Source organism: Natator depressus, chromosome 4 (genome assembly GCF_965152275.1).
Source record: "Natator depressus isolate rNatDep1 chromosome 4, rNatDep2.hap1, whole genome shotgun sequence".
Classification (NCBI taxonomy): Eukaryota; Metazoa; Chordata; order Testudines; family Cheloniidae; genus Natator; species Natator depressus.
The window spans coordinates 89900646-89924788 of record NC_134237.1 but is presented as its reverse complement, the minus strand read 5'-3'; the positions used below and the strand labels follow the sequence as shown (position 1 = coordinate 89924788).

Below are 24143 nucleotides of genomic sequence, written 5' to 3'. Positions count from 1 at the left end.
ATTACAGATAGATGCACGTATGAGGTAGAACGTGTGTGCTGTCTCGTCTGCTGTGGTCAACCAACATTCTAAGAGAGTTCATAACTTGCCAAACCACCAACAAAAACAGTATCTGAAGTTTTAATCAATCATTTCCTGCAACCCAGCATCTTGTAAATTTGCTAGGACAAGCATCTTAACCACAGTCCTACTTAATGCTGATCTAGAAGAGTGTGCTCAGACATACAAACACACATGAAGTTCCTAGGCTTTAGAATGTCAAAGTTTAAGATATATTTTAGTCTCTGTGACATGGAACAACTTTACATGTTAATCGCTGTATATGCAAGATATAACCCAGCTGTCTAGGGAATAACAACATATTTCAACTCAGCTCACTGTATCCTCCAACTTCAATAGTAACAGTTAGAGACTCAATGTAGTTGGCCTGTGCTAACCCACAACAAGAAAAATATCCAAGAATCCTAGAAAAATTATCTTTGGAACCATATTATACATTCTAAGAGTAGTCAAAAATGCATATTATTCCTAAAAAGAAAGGGCAGGCACAAAGTAAAAGCTAGAATTTGGTTCTAAATCTGGGATTATAAACCTCTTTATTTGGACAGATAAATAAAGCATTTCTGTTCAGGCAAAACACTTCATTGTTCAAATCTAACCACAAATAAAAAAAAAATGCATAACGCGCACTGAATGTTGTCTGAAATATTTCTTAAAGAGTATCCAAACTTACTTGTATACAAATTCTTTTTTTTTTTTAAAGAGGCGTGGTCAAGTTTTTGCAATTCCTTAAATAAAAGGTGAAACACTGTAGACAATATAGTATTTCACTATGTTAAACAAAAACGAAATTGCACAGTTTAATGACACCATATGTCAGACAGTAGTTTAGTGAGCTATGAGCTCTCGCCGCCTTTCTATTCTGTTTAGTTTAGCTGTTCCCAAGGCCATTAATATTCACTTGAACCTGTAAACTTCGAGGTCAAACGAAGGTGAAACATAAGCAAACCATATGATGTGAAGCACTTAACACATGAGCCATTTTGGCAGTATTTGTGGTCTTTTATATTCTTCACTTTCAGGAATGTCGAGAGACAAGAAAGAAGACAGCATACAGTAACTGAAGCAGAATTTGTAATTCAGAGGATTTGGACTGTGTTACTGGCACCTTTTAGATAGATACATTTTAAGACAGATCACAGTAGCTCCCTAAAGAAATTAGACTATTCAGTGTGGTTCTATATCAGAGCAAATGGGCATAGTTCTTAAAGAATTCTACCAACAGAACTATATTTTATAGGAAGAAATATAGAAACAACAGTGAAAATATGTATTATGGGGCAGGAATGTTCTTATTTTTTGCATGCAAAACACCATATTTGGCTGTAGCGCCATACAAGTAACAACAATGAAGCTGATCTGCCAAGCAAACAAACAACAATGACCAACGTACTACCAGTAGTTCGTTACTAACAGTAATTAATACAATCCTCCAGCCGAAAAGAACAAATTGCTATGCTTAAAGAATAATCTGGACCGAGTGTCACAAGAACCTTCCTGCTTACATATTTTTAAATGATTGCAAAGGAGATTGTAAGCTCCCTAGGGCAGGGACTGTCTCTTATTATGCATTTGTACATGACTAATACAACAGGACTCCCTTCTCAGTTGGGGCCTCAAGGCGACACTGTAATATAAACAAAGTACAGTATAAAAAAAGTATCAATTACAAGGAAACATCATACTTTAACTCTAATTTTAATGTCAGGAGCCTAGGAACATTTAATATTAGGGCTTTTAGGATCTTGTGATATTCAGTGGAGATAGGGAGAGGGAAGGGCTTTGTTTGTTTACATATCTGAGTGTCTTTTCTTCATCTGCAGTCAAGAAGTAAGCCTTCATTGAGTAGCAAGAAACAACAACAACAAATGCTAGAAATAAGGAATGATCTTCACTTGAGACTGAAATGCTTTCCACATCTGAACCGCACACTGAAAACTCCTTAGAGAAATCTGACAGATACTGCTAGTTGGCATTTTTTGGAATTTCAGTAGAAACCAGTCATTAAGATGCTTTTTGTATAAAATACCAGTTGGAGGATACAACTCGTCTTTGACAGTACACAGAGTTATTTAAAAGTGAACTTCAAAGGAAGAGAATGTTAGGGTTTTTAATTTGCACCCTTTATGGATGTAAAAAAAATGGCCTTGGAGATTTTAAAAATAAATTGTCTTTAACTTTAGAGAGACACCTCCCTACTTATCCATTCCTCTCTTTTATCTTGTCTGTTCCCCACATATCCACTGCTCTACTAATATTGCTTACCTTGATTTATCTGCTTCTTCCACAACCATCTTTGCACCTCCTTCTGTGCTGCCTCATGCATGGAACACCCTTCCTGAACTGATCCATAAAGCCACTACCTTCTCATCCTCCAAAACTACCTTCTCATCCTCCAAATTCTTCCTCAAGACTCACTTCTATGATAACTAAAAGAAACTGACTAACTAATAACCAGTGGACTGAAGGGCACTCAGGTACAGGTGATATTTATTTGTTTTAATAATGTACATAAAAGTTATGTTCATACCCTGCTTGTCTTCTTATATGGTAAATTGACCAGAGGCAGGGACTAAGTCTTCCTGTATGAGGGGAAGGTGCCTTTCACATTATCGGCAGTACAGACATACTAATAATTTTTTTAATTGACTTTCCTATTTCTACTGGAGGTCTGAAGTCCAAAGTGAGAAACGTTCTAACCTCTCAACTGAATCTTCAACAAAGAAAGCTTTTCTCTCAGGTGTTCATCAGGCATCTGAATTAAATTGGTATAAGCAAAAATGGATAGAACAAAAAGCTTAAAAAAAATCAGACTAAAAATTCCTTCTTTTCTTAGATGTCAATCTCTTGTGATGTCATAAAATTCACTAGTTCTCTAGACCATGGAATTCTCCCTCAAAAAGAGGAAGTGCAGACAGGATATTTCTAATGTTTAAAAACAAACAAACAAACTGTAAAAATCCTGAGGCCTACATTATTCACTAGAGAGTATACAGCTATTGCAGTCCCTCCCCACTCCCCCACCTTTGCAATATCTTTCAGGACTATATGGTATTATGTTTATTTATCACTGTGGGACAGCGACTGTATGCAACTCCAGGAGGGAGGGTTATCACAGCTCCTCCAGAAACCAAAAACACTAATGGGGGGTTAAGGTGAATCACTTAGGTTGTAAAACACCGCCAGAGAGGTACCACTCTGTGGAGATGCTTGTATATATTGGTTCAAACTTGGTTTTCCAGAGACCAACAACAAAGAAAGGGGTTTTGATTTTTTTTTTTTTTTTAAAGATTGGGTTTAAACTGATTCAGGGCCTTCTTTCTGATCCAGCAAATGGATAGGACTTTCTGTCCAAGGGAGGCCCCAACCGTTGAGGAAGGGTTAGACTGACTATGACCTACTAGGCCCCATAAAATTGATGGGTGACCCTTGGTATGTTCTGCATAGTTTTAAAACTGTTTATTGTTTTTACTATGTTTTCTTTGTAGTGTTTGCTCAAAAAGAGCTGTGTGGTAACTTGTAACTGCTGGCAATACACTCGGTTCGTAGTCCTTGGAGGGAAAGCAAAGCACAGGCACTGGCCATTAGGCAGTCACTGGGTTGCTGGGGATATCACGGTGTAAGGCCGGAAGCTGTGCAGCCTTAAAGCCCCCAGTCAGAAGGGAGTGGGACAAGGGTCCCTGCCCAGAGACAGGCAACGGCTGGAGACCTGAGAGGCAACTCCTCTCCTGGAATGGACCACGAAGAGGGGATACCCTGAAATTGGGACAGCCTACTTTATTCACTATGGAGTAGAAAAAGCCAAGGGCACAAATCATCATCATTGTTTAAGTACTGCAGTTCACCTTTAAATGAGTTAACAAAAAAACACAAAAATTGCCACACCAAATCAATAGTCCAGTTCTCTGTTCTCAACAGTGGACTGTACCAGATACTTCAGGGGGGAATGCAAGAAACCCCCCACTGGATGATTATGGAATATCCTGCCCATACCCGATTTTTTTTCCAATGTCATATTGGCAATGAGTGTATACTGCGACAGTAGTCATAACAGATTCCCCTTCCTCCTACTCTGAGGAGCAAGTGAGCAGCTTTTTTCTACAACAGTTGGGCTGGAGGCTACAAATTTGACAGACATTAAGCAATCTAGTCCAAATGTGACTGAGCATGGTGAAGTCCACATGCAAGAGAAATGGGCACATTTTCTAGATAAGCAGAACATAATAGCCACTCTTACCCACTATAACAATACAATATGGGCCTTAATACTGAGAGATTATGCCAGCATAACCCCAAAATGCCACACCTGTTTCTCTAGTTATGGCCAAACTCCCTAAAAAACAGTATGCATGAGCACCTCAGCAAAACCCCTTACTCATAAGCATTGTTTCAGACCTGTCCAAGTTTCAACTAGTTGCCTCTTATCCCAGTGAAATTATTCTGTAAACATTCTACTCATACAAGCTGCAAGAGAATTTTAGAGAGAACACCAGACTGAGTTATAATTGTAAGAGTCTAGTTAACCGAAAGCTAACAAGTCAGATATTTTGCACAATACAAGACATATTAAAACTCTTGCCAAGTAACTCTTCACAAAGTGCATATTAAAGAGTCACTTGTCAGGGAGTTTTGGACAAAGCAAATGAATTATGCTAAAAATAAATTTTGATCCTTACAACATATGTATTACTTGGGAATTCTACATGTAACATAATAATGATTTAAAATAACCTCTGTTCTGTTTTAACACTGTCACAGAAGGTTATTTTAATAAAAACAGTTCCAATGAAAGAGCAGTTAATAATGAGGTGCTGACAACTGAATCTACATTCAGGGATTATATTCAGAGTGCCAAGTCCATTTTTACAGATGCACTAGCTAGTTATCCAATAGATGTCCTTGATACATGTAAAAATAATATTTTGGATCACTTTTTGCAGGAGACATGGATAATATGACTGAAAATGTTCATCAAACACTAAAATTGTATTTTCTTCTATTTGTATAAAACAAGAAATAGATATTCTGATACATGAAATGCCAGGAATCCCCTTGCCTCTGAATGTTTTCTATTTGCAAGGCCACCTTTTGGTACATGATCCTCTGACCTCTCTCTAGTTCTCTGGCCTTAAATACAGTTACCGAAGCAACCTCCCAGCTAGAAATTCATTCCACTGTAGGCTGTGAAGCTGCTGTGTGTGTAAATGCAAGGGGATGTTTTTTTCATCACAGAAGGCGAAATGATCCTTTAACTAAATGACACAGCAGCCACAAACTTTATATGAATTTTGATGATACCGATCTGTTACAACACTTTTTCTGCCAATCCAACTATTCTAGTAATAGAGCCTTAGAGCCCCCAAAATTAAATAAATAGATGCATTAATCTAAGTCAGGTTCCACATTACAAAGTTCTACTATTTTAAATTTGTTAAGCATCAGTGTAGCTCCCCACTGACTTCAATGGAGCTACACTGATTTACACCAGTTGAGGACCTGGTCCTGTGGGCATAGAACGTGTGATATTTATTTTCTTTCCTTACTTCAAAGCTGTATATGTCATTACCTCAGTACAAACCAGGACTGCAAAGCAAACCATGGTCTTATTTTTGCAGACCTCATGCAAGCCTAATCTGGCTGATTGTACCCATCCAAACTGAACTGAGACCCACTCTAATAAAGCCTAAAGCACTAACTTCAGATTCTGTTTCCATACTCAGAGTGATCTGCCAACAAGACAGAGGTAACCATTCCTACATTGCTCAAGATCATCCACTATTTCGGAGTTCCTATCACAAAGGACCAGATGTATAGTGCCTACCACAGGTTGACTAAAACACAGAATTTTGACCTACACCAAGATATTTGGATTTTATTTGGGTTTATGCAAGTCTTCAACACTGGCAATCTATGTTGGAGGAGATATTTCCTATTTGAGCAATTGTCTCCTGTGCCACCCCCATGCATATGTGCTTGCATGCATGTACAGACAGACAAGAAAAGGGAATGGCTTTCACACAAAAAAGACAACTGAGGGATGTTGCTACTTCACCTCATATCCACTATCTCCTTGCTATGACTAAAGCATAGCTCCTTTTAATCAGCATTTTTGAATTTTCTAGCCTCTGTAAGAAGTTTTTGAAGCCAGGACATGGCCCCTTGTCAGTAATATGACCTACAAGTTTCACTGTCAAGTTTCATTTCCTTCTTCTCAATGGTAAATCTACAGCTTGGACTAAAAGTTGAACTACCAACATTTTATATTCTGCTGCTGTTTCTAACAATTAAAAATGGCTTAACACTTGTGTTTATTTAAAAAAAATATTAGGGGAACAACTTAAGTAAGGCCTGAAATATCCACATTCCCACAGTGAATTGGAATCTTTCCTGGTTGAGTATCAAACTTCTCCAGAATCTATGTTAAAAAAAAAAAATGAAGAGATTAGCAAATATCATCCAGAGATGGAACACTGGATGTGGAGGGATCTGAGCTACTACACAGAATTCTTTCCCGGGTGTCTGGCTGGTGGGTCTCTCCTTTTGTTCAGAGTCTAACTGATCATCCTGTTTGGGGTGAAGAAGGCATTTTCCCCCGGATCAAATTGGCAGATGTCGTGGGGCGGGGGAGGAAGGTTCACCTTCCTCGCAGAGTGGAGCAGGGGTCATTTGCTGATTTGAACTAGAGCAAATAGTGAAGTAAATCTTTAAAACAAGATTTCAGGACTTCAGTAACCCAGCCTATTAAGGAGTGAGTGGGTAATGTTCTGCAGCCTGCCATGTGCTGAAAGTCAGACTAGATTATCTTGATGGTCTCATCTGGCCTTAAAGTCTATGAGACTAAAATTCTATTCTTCATGGATCCAATGAAAACCTTCCAAACATGAACTGAGTACAAACCAATGCAAAGCTGTCTTCCAAAATCTGAAGACAGACAGGTCTTGTATTTCTGCTGCTGCTCAGAGCTTTGCAAGCCAGTGAAAACTGACCCACTTTGTTAATTTTCACTGCTGTTACTGGGATCTGGCAGAGCAGCTATGAAATTGACAAAAATCATGTCAATGGGTATGTCTACACTACCCACCGGATGGGCGGGCAGCGATCGATCCAGCTGGGATCAATTTATCGCGTCTAGTCTAGATGCGATAAATCGACCCCCGAGTGCTCTCCCGTCGACTCCTGTACTCCAGCTCCACAAGACGCACAGGTGGAGTTGACGGGGGGAGCGGCAGAAGTCGACTCACCGTGGTGAAGACACCATGGTGAGTCAATCTAAGTACGTCAACTTCAGCTACATTATTCACGTAGCCTGCCCCCCCAAGTGTAGACTAGAGCTCAGACACCCTGGTATATCTTAGGAAAGCAACCAGCACCACCACTAGAGCAGGTACTGGAGCTACTGACTGGGAATTAGAACCCATCAGAGACTGAAGACAGTTAAAGAAAGGTCCACAGCCATCATCATTCTCACAGAACTGGGGTGCGAATGTGGTGAAAGAGAGAGGGAAAACGTTCCTTCTCCCTTCCAGCAGCCAGAGGGGATGGGGGTTTCAAACTGAACAAAAACCTACTAGCCAGAGGCTACAAAAGATGGCATCCCTGAGAAATGTCAAGGGGCAGCTTCCCAGTAGGAAGCCCACAATGCAGCCCACTCCTAGAGGGTGGGAATGGGGAAATGACCTGACTTGTCACTGGACAGAGGGACCCCTCATTTTATAAAACAGAGGATTAAATTAGGTGCCTAGTAAAAAGGATGTGAGGTACAGAGAAGGCAGGAAAAGAGAGAGACCAATTATTAAGTATTTTATAGTACCCGCTAGTGTGCTAAGCGCTTCACAGCATACAAGTACCTGCCCCTTACAAGGGTCTTACAAATTAGAAATGGGAAGCAGGGAGAAATGATTGCTTTCAGGGAGAACAGTGGAGGGACAGAAAATACAAAGGAAGAGGCAGAAGAAAAAATATGGGGAATAAAGAAGATAAAAGAATGGAAGGAAAGAAAAAAAATGAGGCACACTGAAAACATCACTTTGATATATTACAGGAACATAAAAAGAAAAAAGGTGTGACGCTACGGAGAGAAAGAAGACCTAACAAAAACGTGAGAGATGTAGTAACCTATGTATTAAACAGAAAGGGACTGCCAATGCTTTGGAATTAAATAATTTTTTTTAAATGTAGGAGTTGTGGCATTACAGTATTTTGCTGCCTGGCTAGTAGACTTAGTTTTCAAACCACTAAGTGCCAGATAAATGTTTCATGCCCTGAACTTAAGTTTTAGCCTGTATAATTTGCAACTGCAGACACTGAAGCTTTGGTTTGTAAACAAAAACAAACAAACAAACAAAAACCACCTTGACAGACTCTTAACCATACTTCAAAAATCTGCAACAAAATGAGTTGCCAACCATGAGGAAGACCCTTGTTTTCCTTCCCAAATATTGATCCCTCATCAAAATAAGAAGCTGTCGTGTGTTCTTCCCATTAGTTTATTATATCATCTTTTTCTCTTTTGAGAGAAAGCAGGTTTATTCTACTGTATTGGCTTCTGAGTCACACTTCCACTCATACACAGGCTATTCTGGTACCTAGCAGAAGAGCCAAGGAACAATTCCACAGTGTGTAATAAGGCTGATTTATACAACTGCATTTTGGAATTTTCATGTCAACCTGAAGGCAGCATACAAAGTAAAGTGGAAACTAGTCTTCGAAGAGTACTACAATATTATCCAAAATTACACAGATAGTAACATTACACAAACACTATTGCCCATGTTGGCTGCTTAGAGGAATTTTGTAAGGGTATGAACCCCTCCTGCTCCCTAAAAATTATGAAGGGGTAAAGGAAAGCGTTGCCACACCTGAGTAACAACTGAGAATATAAAATATCTAAGGGAAGAACCCTAAAGAACTGACAAACTAAACAGAATTTTCAAGTCAGGTTTACTAGTAATAAAGAAGGTTGAGGCTGGTTAAAGATGGATGAACAGATCTTTTCCATAGCTCTAGAAGAAATGCTGCTACAGTCCACACACAGTAAGAAGAGTCTTTAAAGGCTTACCATGTCTTTGAGGATGGATCAGTAAACAGGCTTTTAGGAGGGACATCATTTTTCTTTATTTTAAGTCAGAAAGGCAATTCCATGACATGCATTTTATCAAATGCGGGGGAACGAGGGACCACCCTTTCCTCAGAGTGACCAGATAATTCCTCGCAGAAGGCATCTGACTTCTGATAATTGGAGAGGCAGGAGAAGTTGACAGAGAAATCCTAAAAAACCAAGTCCTGTCTCTGGAAAAGAACCCCAAATGGTCCACAGAGTCATCCTCCTGCAGGCAGAAGGGCGGGAGGGAGCAAGGAGTTGCAGGAACATAGATCTGAAAGGGCAAGCACCTTTGATTTTAAGTATTGGATCTGCTGCAACTTCTGCTACTGCTAGGAAAAAAAGAGCTAAGGGAATTTTCTGCTTTCTATCAATCCTTCAATAAACACCCACATGCACTCACCAGAACTGTTTTTCAGCTAGTATAGGCAGGGAGGCTAAAAAGCCCATCATCATGTCTGGAATCAGGATAGTCCTGAACTCAAGAAAAACCTTAAAGTTGAGGCAGGACCCTGATGCATTCCAAATATGAGTGCAGTACCTCAAACCTTACAGCAGGGGGAACTGTCAAACAACTGAAAAAGAGTCACAAGAGGAATCTCAACATGCCAACGCATGGGACAAAGGAAGAAAATCCAAGCAGCACTGAACTGATGAAGTGCAAGTCTGCACAATGGATAAAAGAGGAAGAGCTCAATACAGAGAGAGATACAAGAATACACATACACATATATTTTACATTTAAAGGAGCCTCACCCTCCATCATTCTGGGATATTTTCCCCCAGTCCTTCAACAATACTATTCAATTAAGCACAATCTGGATTTTATTATACTATCATCTAAGGAAACAAGATATCATCAGCTTGCTATGGATGTAATTTAGTTATTCTAATTATGAAACACAAATTTTCATTCAAAAACGCAACCGTTCTGATTTACCTTCTGAAAACCAAAGTTTTCTCTCACACGCCAAAAAAGAAAAATACAAAAAGAATTATTCAATATGACTATTACAGTTCAGTGTGTCATATTTATTCAGCATTAAAGAGAAACAGTGCTTCATATTTTTTAAACTGTGTTCAAGAACATATGTCAAAAGGACAAAGCATGTATGTACAATATCTGAATCAATGCCCTGCCACTGGAAATAAGCTTTCCCTCCACCCCCATTTCATTTTTCCAACACAGGTAGAAATTTTTTTTTCCTTTTAATGGTTGTGCTGGTTGCTCTTTTTCTTCACCATGCAAGAACAATTAAGCCTATCTTCATTAATTTGCATTATGTGTACTGTCAGAGTTGGCAGCAACAAGGGCCGGGTTCAGTATCTAGGGGTTCCATTCCAATAACACAGTGCAAAACCGGCTCGAGCCCCCACCCAGTGACCTGGGACAAATATATACCACCTCCGCTGGGCGCCTCCAAGAGGCAATACTTCCCCTCTCGCAAGCACATAGTCTGAGTGTAGCAAAAAGCCTTTTAATACCAGAGAGAAACAATGTGGCATTATGTTGGGGAAACACCATCAACAGGATTCATAACACAACCCATGAGCAAAAAACCCACCCCAAGCAAACTGGGGCGTGTCCTTTCCCTTTGGTTCTTGAGTCCAGCAACCCAAAATCACTCAAAGTCCCAAAAGTCCAATAACCCAAAAGTCTCTGTCCCTGGTCAGGGCAGCCCCAGAGTTCAAAAGTTTATCTGCAGAGTTTTACCTCCCAACCTGGGTGGAGACTGGGGGGGGGGGGTGTAGGGGCACCTTACATAGTCCAAAGCTGATGGCCCCACCTCTCCATGGGGCTCCGCTCTGCCAGCTCCCCCATGAGCTGCTCTAGGCATCCAACAAACTGCTCTTCTCCACCAGCCGCTCCGCTCACCATCCCACAAACTGCTCCACCATATATCTTCAGGCTCCCCCACTACTTAGCACAACACTCAGTGATTTCAGCTCTTAGTAAGTTTAGCTCTTTTGTGATTTCAGCTTGTAGTAGGGGAGCCTCAGTGCTGGTGCACCATTAGCCTAAAGTGAATTCAGCTCAGCATCCTGTAACTAGACTCCTAATGGAATCAAAATTAGCTCTGATATTCCACAGTGGAGAGAGGAGGAAGTGCAATTAGCATGTAAGGCCCTCATCAGGGGGCCCATGCCACCAAGTATTAATACCTATCCCCAGCCTCTCTCAATTCACAGTTTTGGAACCCATGTCCCTTGCCTAGCGACTGCTACTTAGTTGATGGTGACCCTCCATCACAACAAAAGGCCAAGTACAGTTCCACTGTCCCTGATTCCCATAATCAGGGTAATAACAATTTGTTCTTCCTGCCCCAATAACAGAGACACTGGGGATCCCACAGCAGCCAAAGTGACCATTTGGGCAGCTATGGCCTCATTCTAGGCAGGGTGGGTGTGCCTATGCAAATGAGATCAGCCCCTGAAGTTCTTTTCCACAACTTGCCACACCTCACCACCGGATGTCAGGGTGGAGCTCATCCTGACTCTGCTTACATCTGTATGATTGTTGGATGCTTACATCTAAGTATCACCGTAGCTCTAATATAGTCTTTCATCCTTCCAGCAACAATAAGAAGTCTAATGCATTAAAAACAGCACACAACTAAGATTTGCAGGTGATGCAATGTTAAAAGAAAGTAGAAAAAATAAACATAGGCAAAGAGAGTTTCAATAACTTACTGTTAATTATGTTCATTAGTACTATTATTTATTAAACCCCAATTGAGATCAGGGACCCTTTTTGCTATGCACTGGACAATCACATAGACAGTCCCTGTCCCAGAGAGCTTACCATCCAAACAGACAAGACAGACAGTGAGGGGAAACAGGCACAAAGAGATGAAGTGACCTGCCCAAGGTCACATAACAAGTTGATGACACAACTGGGAAGTAGTACCCAGGTCACCTCACGCCCAGACCAGAATCCCATTAACAAGGACTATCATCCTTATTGTGGTCAAAGCTTTTAACAAGACACTTAAAAACCACCACCACCACCAATACTGACCATAAGCCTCTAGGATATTTTGGAGCCACATTCTGACCCAGATCTGCACTCAAACTCCTCTGAGGTTATGGGGAGTTCCATATGTATTCTGCATGACTCTTATAACCACATCAGCTGCAAGGATGTAAATATAATGGAAGAGCTGGATTTTTTTAGGATTTTTTTTCTTCCTAGTTTAAATTGTAACAAGTCAAGTATTTTCTGAAATGTGAAGATTTACAATTACAGTAAGATCAGAGTACATATCCAAACAAAAATGCTAACTGTTTAAGACCAAATGAACATGCATGTGTGCACCCACACACCATTCAAAGATAGTATGTGCCTAAAGTTAAAACAGGTGCATTACTGTTTTTAGGACTGAGGAAGAGACATGCTTTCAGCTTCACCGTATTCGTTCAGTATGAGGCACTGACTAAAAAAAAAAGTCTACCAAAGTTTCTCAATGGATGATTAAGTTTCCACTGCCAATGTTTTATATGGGGGAAAATAATAGAAAGTTTTGTCCTGTATCGTATTTTAAACATCTGGTCTGCACTTCAAGGTTTACTGAATCACAAACCAATGAACAAGATAACCACATTTTCAGCTTGTTATTTTTACCAATGCAAACCCAGATGATTTAATAACTCTAATTGCTTTGTCAAAAATGTCTAGACACCTTAGCTACTATTGCCTATTGAATTGCTTTAGGCACAGCAACCCAAATGTGAAATGTATTAGAGTATGTTTTTGCATTTTCATGGACAAAATGTTTACAGTAAGTAGCTAATGGCCCATTTCATGTTTTATAAAAACTGTTTATCTTCTGCATACATGTCTGGCCCTTTACTGAGTTGTATATTACCACAAAGCTGGTCCAAAATGTATACATAGGAGATATTTACAAGCTCCCAAGTGTTTTGGAGGGATAAGAAAAACAAGCTATATTCAGGAAGTCACTTAAATATGTATGACCAACATGATTATAATTTGTCTAATTTGATACTGAAAACACATGATATAAGATATTTATTTATTTATTGAATTTATTCTTTATTGAATAATAAAAGGTACCATTTAAATTTCCCACATTTCAGCACCATCTTAGTCAGTATTCTTTGTTCTTATTTATCATGATCCAGTGAGTAGGACATTAGCCTAGGACTTGTGAGACCTGGGTGCAAGTCTCTGCTTTCCCACACACTCCGTGTGACCTTGAACAAATCACTGAGCCTCTCTGTGCCTCAGAATACAGCTCATGATGATGTGAGAAAGAATAAAGGTAAAACTGTGAGGTGATCAGATACTACGGTAATGGGGGGCCACAGACAGACTAACACCTTTTTTTTATTGAGATAAATAGCCAAATTCTGCCATCAAGTGGACAAATGGTTCACAAGTCAACAGAATCCCAGATATTCATCCAAAGCGGGCATAAAGCGCCCCCCAAAGAACTGCCATTGTCTTTAATGAGAAAAGTAACTGAAATGATTTGAATACAAACTTGACTCCAAAAGTATTCTACAACTCATCTAAATGCCAAGACCAAGGTGCCATCAATATCAGCCATTCATTTTTAAAAGTGTCTACAACTGTTTCCATCATACCATTATTTCGCTCGTATTATACATTCTTTGTTTGAAAGAGCAAGGTTTTTCTGCTTAATAAATATGGAGAAGCACACAGTACTGATCCAACATGGATGTCTTTAGTTCTCATTCCATAAACGGTTTCATTCTTTAAATCATAACAGAATCTTGGGCTCTTTTCAAATATTTCTTGATTAGCAGCCATTCATGCTGGAACAGCAATGTGTCCATAATTACAATAATGCAACATTTGTTCCTCCGACTTTTTTTTGTACTACTAATACTATTAAAATTGAAAATTCTAGAAAAGTAATTCTTGAACTTTTTTCCTCATCCAGAGATCACCTTCAAAGTATAACAACTTAAGCAGCATATGGCATTTAAATTTTCATTTAAATCTTTAAAGAAGCCCATTATTTCCTTAGGTTTAAGAAAAGAACCCTGCTTTATTTCACCACACCAGCCATAAATTATTCATTAATTCTGTTTGCTAACCCCGTAACTGAGCCCAGATGTTTCTATTAGAGAAACATTCCTTTAAAACGTTAAAGACAGCAAGCTGTGTGGATAGAGCTGACATTTCTCCTCCTCCCCCACCACAATAAATTTTAATATTAACTCAGGAGAAAAAATATTTTTAAGTATTTGAAAATATTCTGAATATAGAAGTCAGCATTTGTGAAATGCCATTGCATTTGGCACAACCGTTCCAAAGCCATTGTATACAGAGCCGCTGTACCACATTAAATTACTAGTCCTTTCCCTGACAGAGGTCCTGCTACCTTCACTCCATGCAGTAACTGGAAAATTTACAAGCAGAGAAACACTTCTTGCCATGCATAAACTGTACTTTATATCTGTATGCTAAAGTTTTTAATTACAACTAGCATTTTTGAGCTTGCTACCACTGGCAACAGCCATTTTGATGAAGCATGAGATCACTCACAGCAGTATCAGTATGGAAGCTCATTGTAGGGATTATAAATCAATTTCAGTATTGCAAATGAATTTAGGCATTTCACACGGGTCAATGTTTGTAATGTGACAGTTAAAACAGACTTGTGTTGAAGAAGAATGGAAACTGGTTTACAATAGTTAGACTTCCATTCTGATAATGTCACAGATTCTGCTACTTTCAGCATAATGGAAATGCCAACAGTAATTGAAAACTGTTCTCAAACATTTCATAGTTTATAGAAATGATTAAATAAATTGGGCCTGAATGATCCAGAACAGCAATCTGATTTGGGGATGTGAACTTTTTCAGGCCATATAGTACTTCTCCAGTTGTGAGTGATGTGGAGATATAAACATGGCTGTACAAATAACACAAGCACGTCCAGCAAGCCAAAGAACAAAGACAGTGTGAAAGGTGCTAACAGCCACTCTAGAATCTGCTTTACAATAACTCAGCAGAGTGGAGCTGTTTCCTAGGGCTTGTCTACACTGGCAACGTTAAAGCACTGCCGTGGCAGCTTTTTAACATGGCTTGTGTAGTCCTGGCAGAGCGCTGGGAGAGAGCTCTCCCAGAGCTCTAAAGAAACCCACCTCCACAAGGGGTGTGGCTCCCAGCGCTAGTGCGCTGTCTACACTGGCACTTTACAGCGCTGAAACTTGCTGCGCTCAGGGGGGTGTTTTTTCACACCCCAGAGCGAGAAAGTTACAGCGCTGTAAAGTGCCAGTGTAGACAAGCCCCTAGAGTCTGAGGAGACCACATTCTTAAAGCGAGGCTCAAAAGACCAATTAGCACCTTGGAAAACGGTTGGTGAAGATTCAACAAATGGTTTATTTTTGCTAACCCAGTCATCAGAGCAGTAAAGGTAAAGTTCACCTAGCTGAGCATATGTATCCCCCTCCATGCCCAGAAGAACAGACTGAAGAAATATACAGCTGTACATTGCTTCAGAAGCTGGACCCAGCAGCACCTAGCTAGTCTGGGGTGGGAGTGGGGAGAGGGTAATGGGCACAGAGGACCCCTATGAAATAAAGGTTATAGGATGAAGTGTAGGAGATCGAGAAATTTTCTGCAAAATCTCGGGGGCGGGGGGAGGCAGGAGCCAAAAGTTGTCAGCCCAGAAGGAACAAAACACACTTGATAGCCTCTCCCAGAAAATCATGTTCCAACATGAGCTGGGGATGTGGTGGAAAAGGGAAATAACCTAACATACTGGGTCCCTACCCTAGGACTTTCAGAGCACTATGCTGAGCAAGACTGGTATAACTCTGTAAGATAAAAACAGTTAATGAGCTTTTATTTTTATTTTTTTTTAAACGATTAGATAGAAATTTTATGTTCTGTTTTCATACTGTAACGGAAGCTGTCGTAACACAGCAATTCACAGACACACAACTACATCTAAAAATTGAAATTTCACGTTAGGTGCACTGTATACACAAAAATAAAATATTAGTTCTGAATTAAACACAGGCAAAGCAAAGTTATTTCTTTTAAATATCATTGTTATTTTTATGTGTTATCACAGAGCGAGACGGCCTTTAAAGAAAGGTGATCTTAGCCCCACCTGTGCCTAATTAGCTCCCTCTGCCAGTGAGGTGTTTGAAGCCAGGGATATGGTGATAGGCTGCAAGTCACCTGGTCCTCAGGTAGAAGGCCAGCAAGCAGCTCAGTTAGGGAGAGACCTACAGGAGCAGGAAGGTTCCTGTAGGAGACAGAACCTGGAAGCAGGCTCTCCACCCCAGCTAGCTGGAACACCGGGCTAGAGATACTCACTATGCGGGAGCAGAAGTCTTGTGAAATAGAGGCTTTAGGAAGGGCCAGGCCACAGGACCCGGCTTATCTGTTCCGATTTATTTTGGAATGTTTTAGGTTTAAAAAATAAACTTAACCTGAAGAACTGAAATCCTGCCTCTATCAGGAGCTTATCTCACCCACTGATGTACATGTGTATGTATGGATTATTATTTCAGAATTTATTTCAATAGCACTAAAACCATAATCTTCCTTTTTTCTGGATATAAGATTATTGTTCTCTTCTCCTGTACCACACAAAAAAGTCTAATTTAAAGAGAAAAGAAAAAAAGTAGTTTTACTTTGGTTGTGCCAAGCAGCCAGGTGCTACAATATTGCAAGTTTCATCTTGAGTCTGCAGTGCAGTGAGTTCCACCATATTAACCATCACATCGTTTGTGTGGCCAGGAAGTCGGGGAAGCACAGAGAATATCTTCTCTGCTAGACTGTCACCATGATGACCAACTGCCCCTAGGAAAAGATAAGGAAATAAGGAGTCAGATACAAACATGGAAAAAAATCAGAGTATTGAGAACAAAAACCCATTAGATTACTGGGGAGAGGAGATTGTTAGTCTTGTTTTAAAAGATAGCACACACATTTTTAAAGTTACTTTGCTATAAGAATCTGGGGGTATCCAATGTTAAATTAAAAAGAATAATACTTTTTTGAAGAACTTATTTTAAAAAGTAGGATTTAAATGGAATTTTATGATTTTACAGATGCTTGAGATTTTTTTCAAACAAGAATCTAAATTCCTTATCTAATGAGAAAAGTGGACAAGAAGACTTCCAGTGGCTATTTAAGAAACAAAAAACAAACAAAAAACCCCAAAACACTCACCACACTTTTCTTACCTAAATGAACAGTGATAAACTAAAACTTCTCCTCTTATACATGCCATATGCCTCCTCCAGGAGTGTGGCTTTGCATAACTCCTAATGTGGACCTGTCTCTTTCTGGCATAATGTGGCTCTGAATGTCTTTTCTTGGGTTATTTCTGACCAGTTATATTAGCTTGCATTTGTCCAGAAATAATCTCATTATTCCCTGGCCAGGTTCCAAATTTTCTTTTTTCCCCTCCCTTTAGATTATTTGTGTTCTTTCTGGTATTAGTAGCATCTCTCAATTTAGTACCATCTGCATATTAGTACATATTTGGAGGGAAAATGTACAATTTCATATAGAAAGGGCAAGGACCCCGTCTCCTTGGACATGTGATACAAACTATGATTTGTAACTCAATATTGTAATCATCCCCTTATTCTGACAGATGGCTTCTCTTTGAATGGCAACTACCTCACAGTTAAATTATTACAGTTAGTAGTAGTTTTAGACTTCTACTGTAGGGATTGACAGCAGCTGAAAATATTTCAGACAGGATCAAACACAGTACTGTCTGACAAGGTGTGGGCTGTGTTCAGATATAGTTTGTGAGGAATCTGGCACTTATTAATTAAGCTGCTATATTTAGAGCTTTATAGAGGCATTCGCGAATTCTTCAGCAGCTAGTTACAAAGTGCTATAGCAGTTTCAGAGAGGTCATCAAAATATGATGGAATAATTTGAATGTTCTTTTGATGCTTAAAAGAAAGCAGCACCCAGTTAGTTTAGCTCAGGGATTTGACAATTCCCATGCTTGGAAGCAAACTTAAATAATAGCTCAAACCTTTCCCATCATCCAACATACTGTATATATTTGATCTACACTGCTAGCTCACAATGCCATATAAACAAATAAGGAGAGTTGCTGGCTCTTTACATAAAAGAGACTACAGCTGTTAAGGACATTATTTTGAAACAAAATGCATAGTTCATCTTGCATAGGTAATCATAGATTTTAAGGACAGAAGGGATCATTAAATCAGCTATTCTGACCGACTGTACATCACAAGCCATTAAATTTCACCCTGGTACCACTGCATTGAGCCCCAATAATTTGTGTTTGTCATGGAAAGGCTTTTCTGGACAAATATGTGTTTGTTTTTAAAAGGTGATGATTTGTTGCATAAGGAAGATGGTAACCATTCCAAGTGTAGGGCAAGCCATGAAAAAATGGAGCAAACTTACCTTGCAGAAAAGTGGCATCATTATGGCAGGAATCTCATGTCAGACTATACATTAGCTTTCTTTTCTGCTTATAACCAGACCCTATTTTCTTGGTTCTACCTCCTTTCTCTTTGAGTAATGCTACATTTTAGTCACTGGTATTTTCAGTAAAAGTCATGGACAGGTCACAGGCAGTAAACAAACATTCACTCCCTGTGACCTGTCCATGACTTTTACTATACTCGAGGCAGTCCTCGACTTTCCGAGGTTCGACTTAAGATGAACAGCACTTATGACGTTTCTGAATTGACACCATGATTCAACTTACAACCATTGGTTTTGACTTTACAACACTCGGTCCTGCAATGGAGTGTATTGCAGTTCCGAGTGACAACGTTTCGACTTATGACAAAACGTTCAGGAACCAATTGTGTCGTAAGTCCGAGGGCTGCCTGTATGCTCCTGACTACAAGTTGGGGGAGGGGTACCTCCGGAGGGGGGACCCGGGGGCACCACAGGTGCTGGATGGCCTGGGCCACCCCCTCCCCGCGCGCACACACACACACACACACACACACACAGGTACTCGGGGGAGGGGAGGCCATGGGTACTTGGGGGGACACTGCTTCAGGGGGCACCATGGGTACTCGGGGATGGGGGAGTCGCAGCCCTGGGGGGCGCCATGGCTGCTGAGAGGGGAGAGGCCTAGGTGCTTGAGGGGGAGGGAGAGGTTGGTGGGGCTGGGGCAGGTTCTCTACCCGGCTCCTGGAAAGTGGCAACCTCCAGCTCCTAGCTCCATGTGCTGCCTCTGCTCCACCCCAAACCCCAGTTCTGCAGCACCCATTGGCTGGGAACCATGGCCAATGGGAGCTTCGGGGGCGGTGCCTGCGGGCGGAAGCAGCACGTGGAGCTAGGAGCTGAGGGAGGGGAGTTCCTGTTGCCCTTCCAGGGAGCCCCCCCGCACAGGTAAGCACCGCCCCACACCCCAATCCCCAGCCCTGAGCCCCCCAATGCCCAAACTCCTGCTGCTGGAGGGCGAGGGGGCCTGAGACTGCCCCAACAACAGCTGGTGCGACTCGCCCATGGGTTGCCCGAGCTGCTCAGGTAGCTCCTGGGCCAACTGCATGGGCCACTGCAGAAGTCACAGAATCAGTGACTTCTGTGACCTCCATGACAAACACGGAGCCTCAGGCATGAGCAGTGTGTTCTCAGTTTCAAACATACAAGTGAGGAGCAGGCCTCAAGTGTATTACAGAAGAGACCAGGATGCAAGCTCAAAATAAAATAGTAACTAATTTGGAACAAAAAATCATTCATAACCACATAATATTAATAAATATGTTTTTCCTGTCTTAACTGCTAGTAGACAAGGGGAAGAGTTGTGAAGGGGTGAAAGGAGAAGGAACTCTGAAAGCCACTTTAGGTTGCCATCACTGCATGTTACTTGGCTTTGAGACCCTCCTCTTGATTTTAACGACCATGCCCCTCTCACCCTCTCCAATCCCCATCAGCATAATTAGTAGGGCAACTATCCTTCAGACAACTGTGATATCACCTTCCTCAGCTTGTTCAAAGTTGACTATGAGTAAATCGGATTTTGGATGATACTTTGGGCAAGATACCTGACCTTGCTTGTTACCAAGACCTGGTTTAATGCACCACTAATCCTCTGCTAATCAGTTAGTCCCCACAGACTAGTTAAGACAGCTCACACCAGAAAATATTCAACAATCCAAAATAGCGGTCCTGTCCTTCTCTCACATCAGATGCAAGAGATGCCCCACACCAGAAGAATTCTTTTGAGTGGCCTTTGGTTCATTTTGATTAATGCAAGATCAGTGGTCAGTAAATTACAACAGCACATGACTTGATTCAAGGCTTCAACTTTGCACAGATTTCTGAGATCTGATCATCAGATTTGTTTTGGGTGCTGGGATAGTTTAATCCAACCTGCTTGTGTTCAGTGGCTTATCTTAAGTTCTTGCTACTGTGAGAATTCTTATTTTGCAGATTTTGTTCAGATGGAGGCAGAGATGTCTGCTTCTGTGGAGATAAGGAAATGTATTTAGGGGACAAATGCCAATTCTTCTGCTTTTGTGTCAGCCACTGTTGCTATCTGAAGTACTGGAGGTGGTAGGAGAACTTTTTTCGACAACTTCTGACCGTGACCTACGCTGTACCTGGCTCGTGGAAAAACAGTGAAGAATCATCATTGGCGGAGATTGTTTCTGGAGCACACATATGTACTTGTTTCTGGAGCAGCCACATATGTACTTTATAAAAAAAAAAAGCAAAAAAAAAAGCATATATATAAAAAGCAGCCACATATGTACTTTATAAAAAAAAAAAAAGAGCAGCCCTAATCTCTCTCTCTCTCAAGAAAGCATTGGCAATCACTTGACTTTGACAATATCTTTCTTTTTTTTTTTTTAAGCTTATTGAAAAGGTGGTGACAAAACAACTCTTGGTACCTTGTTGCCTCAAATCTCCTTGATGCTTGGTAGGCAGGGTGCTAAACTGGCACAGACATAGCTGTTTGCATTCGTAGTTGATTTTCTCCTGCCAATGGATGTACATCAAGTACCATGCCAATATTGTTAAATATGTATACTGCCTTTGATTATTAGATGTTGCTGAGTTGCAATGGGAACCATGGTTAGAGTGTATAGGGCTGCTCTTGCATAACTTTGTTCTTTTCTCTTCTTAGCCAGTCTCAAAATGTGGTAATAAGCAATTGCTCCTTTTTTCTTTCTGAGTGTGCTCTCATGCAGTTCTTTGAGACATTAAAAATATAGATGAAGTATTTGGATACCTGCTGTCTTTTTAGTTATCCATCAGAGCTTCAAAAATTCAACGGCAAGTAGGAAACTTTCCCTAGAAAGTACAGGACTTCTACAGAAATTGATAGTTTCATCTAAACTTTTATTAAAGAATATTAAGTTTAGCACATGGTTAAGCATATGGCCTACTCAATGTGAACCAGTGAACTGCTTGCAGATTTCCCAAACTGCAATGCATGATTTCCCAAATGTCAGCATGACATTAATATCACTCAGGTCACTTTCACATTTGCTGTTCAGCACAACTGTGAACAGAGCTATGAAACTGACCATAGTCAAGCAAGGATACACTTAGGACACAGAATTGTACTGAAAATATTATATCATAATGTATATCTATGGTGTACCCTCACCTTGGATACTGAATTAAGTTTTGATACAACAGAAATAAGATGTATAGGGAAGACTAAGGAAAGTTATTGCTAGCATAGAAAGAGCTCCATAAATGGAGAGCTTTGAAAGATCAGCGTTATGTAGTTTAGCGATGAATAAAAGGGTAGACTTCAGAAGTTTACAACATAATAAATAGCATAGAGAAGGTAAATTATGTGCTTCTATGTACGCTTCAGAATACAAGAGTAAGAGGACAATTAAATTAATAGGTAAATGTCAAACATAAAAGAAAATCCTTTTTAAAGATCCCATAAAATTAATCTGTGAAACTCATACTGTGCCAAAGATCTTAGCAGGACTAAAAAAATTAAACATTTATAGTTATGATACTTAGGATATAAGGGTCAGATTTTCAAAAGTGCCTGAATGATTTAGGAACACAAGTCCCATTGAAGTCAAATAAGGACTTGTTCTCCTAAGCTCATAAGCCAAGCACAAACTGCCTGGAAATAGGAAGAAACATCGCCTCAGAGACATGTTATCATAAAAATATCCATTAAGGGAGTGGGTTGTATATACCTTCCACCAAAGCCACTAGTACTGGCAGCTACTGTCACAGACATGATTCTGAATGTTATTAAATTCAATATGGCAGCTTATCCTCTGCTGCTTCTTGGGAAAGTTCTGGGATCCACTGAAGCTATTTATGGGGAAGGAAAATTCTCACCAGCAGCCAGACTGCTGTGAGGAGGATAGGTCCTACTCTTTTCCTAGCTTTCTTCCCCCCGACCCTCATTTTCCTTTCCGTCTCCCAAGGGGTGAGGGCTAGTGTATCACTGTCCCTCTCCAGAACAATCCCAAAACCTTGAGATAAAATGGAGTGGGGGAGAAAAAGAGAAACATCCTTCCCTTTCCATCACTGGTTGGAAGCATTCAAACTTATCAGACACACAACCTGCAGATCCTGATACAAAAGATGGAAGTTTGGTGTTCTCATGGGTCATTGTCCCTAGAGCTTGCTGGTGACTCCCCTACTCAAGTCTTTCATTTCTGCCTATCAATATCATTTTTTCCAACATCTCACTAGAAAATGTCTTGTAAATTTTTCAAGCACTGGGCATTTTATTCCTGTTCTGTTCTTTCCTAATCAGGTTCTTATACTGCCCTCATCACTGTAATATTTAAGCACCTTCCAGGAGTGCATTAAGTGACATGCCTAACGTACAGCATGTATGGTTCATTATTTCATCCTCTCCCCAAGCTGAGAGTTGTGTTTTGTTTTGCTACTGTATTTGCTAAAATAGCTTCTATCAGAACAACTGACATATAAAACCTGAAAAGTAAAAGTTAAATAAGATACAACTCAGCTTCATCTCTCATTATAAAAAAACTGTTTTCCCTTATGTTGGCATTTGAAAGTACTTTACAAACCCTGATAAAATAAACTTCACAGCACATTTCTCTCTCCCTTCCACACTCCTCTCCCAGGATTGGGAACCGTGAGCCACAAAGATGTACACAGACTCTCTCTAGGTCACAGAGTCAGTGGCAGAACCTAGAACTTATGAATCAGTCTCCTGCTTTAAACACCAGCCCATGCCTTTGTAGTCACATCTCTTATTTCCACCACTCTCAATGGGCCACTACAGCCACATTTGTATGTGAGCACCTATCTGCACAGGCACTTGGAAATCGATCACCATAATAATGTAAATGAAGCATGGCTCACAATTGTGATATTGATATTAAGCTTCTTACCTGTCAGATCCAGTGTCCTGTCTATGAAGATGACAGAGGCTCGGTTTTGTGCGGTCTTCCTCCTGTTTTTGGCCTGTGAGTAGTTTGCCAAATCCCCTGCGATAATCTTGCTCAGGGTCCCAATTGCAAAGCACTCCTCTCTCACGTTTAGGCACTCAAACAAGGAGTTCAAGCCAGACACCAGGGTTCTGATCTGAAGCTGCAGCTCAGGAGGCAAAGAGGAGAAGTCCAGGTCGTTCAAGCTGCCAAACTTTTTCTTCTCAGGCCTGGAGGAGTTGATGCGAGCCAGGTCCTCGGGCGTCATGGGGAAGAGCGAGGCAAAGGCCGGGGTCACGAAGAGATGAGGCGAGATGGGCGCCAGGAGCAGGGGGGCATGCCGCACCTCGGCGGTGTAGTTCATGTTGCCCATCCACTGGCAGAGCTTCTCCTCGAACTGCTCGAAGACCGCCTGGCTGCCCCCCTCCGGCTCGGCGCCGCCGGGCGCCCCATGGGCCAGCAGGTGCACGGCGTGGCTGACGGCCGTGAACACCACGCAGTACTGGAAGCGGCTGAGGCTGACGATGTCGCGAATGATGTCCACCGCCCTGCCCTTCAGCAGGCTGCTCACCACGAACACCGCCTTGGGCTGCTCCGCCGCGCCCGCCTCGAAGCTGGAGAACTCCTT

General features: G+C 40.9%; 1 protein-coding gene across 1 annotated transcript in view; it reads right to left on the bottom strand.

Annotated features, from left to right (window-relative positions):
* The window catches only part of SCFD2 (sec1 family domain containing 2), a 301712-nt gene that overhangs the window by 277398 nt on the left and 171 nt on the right, over positions 1-24143 (bottom strand). The window contains exons 1-2 of the mRNA XM_074951411.1: positions 23480-24143; positions 16802-16970 (exon numbers count right to left, since the gene is read on the bottom strand). The exon at positions 23480-24143 is cut by the window's right edge and continues 171 nt beyond it. Coding sequence (XP_074807512.1) covers positions 16802-16970; positions 23480-24143 — 833 coding nt within the window. The remainder of the gene's footprint in view (positions 1-16801; positions 16971-23479) is intronic.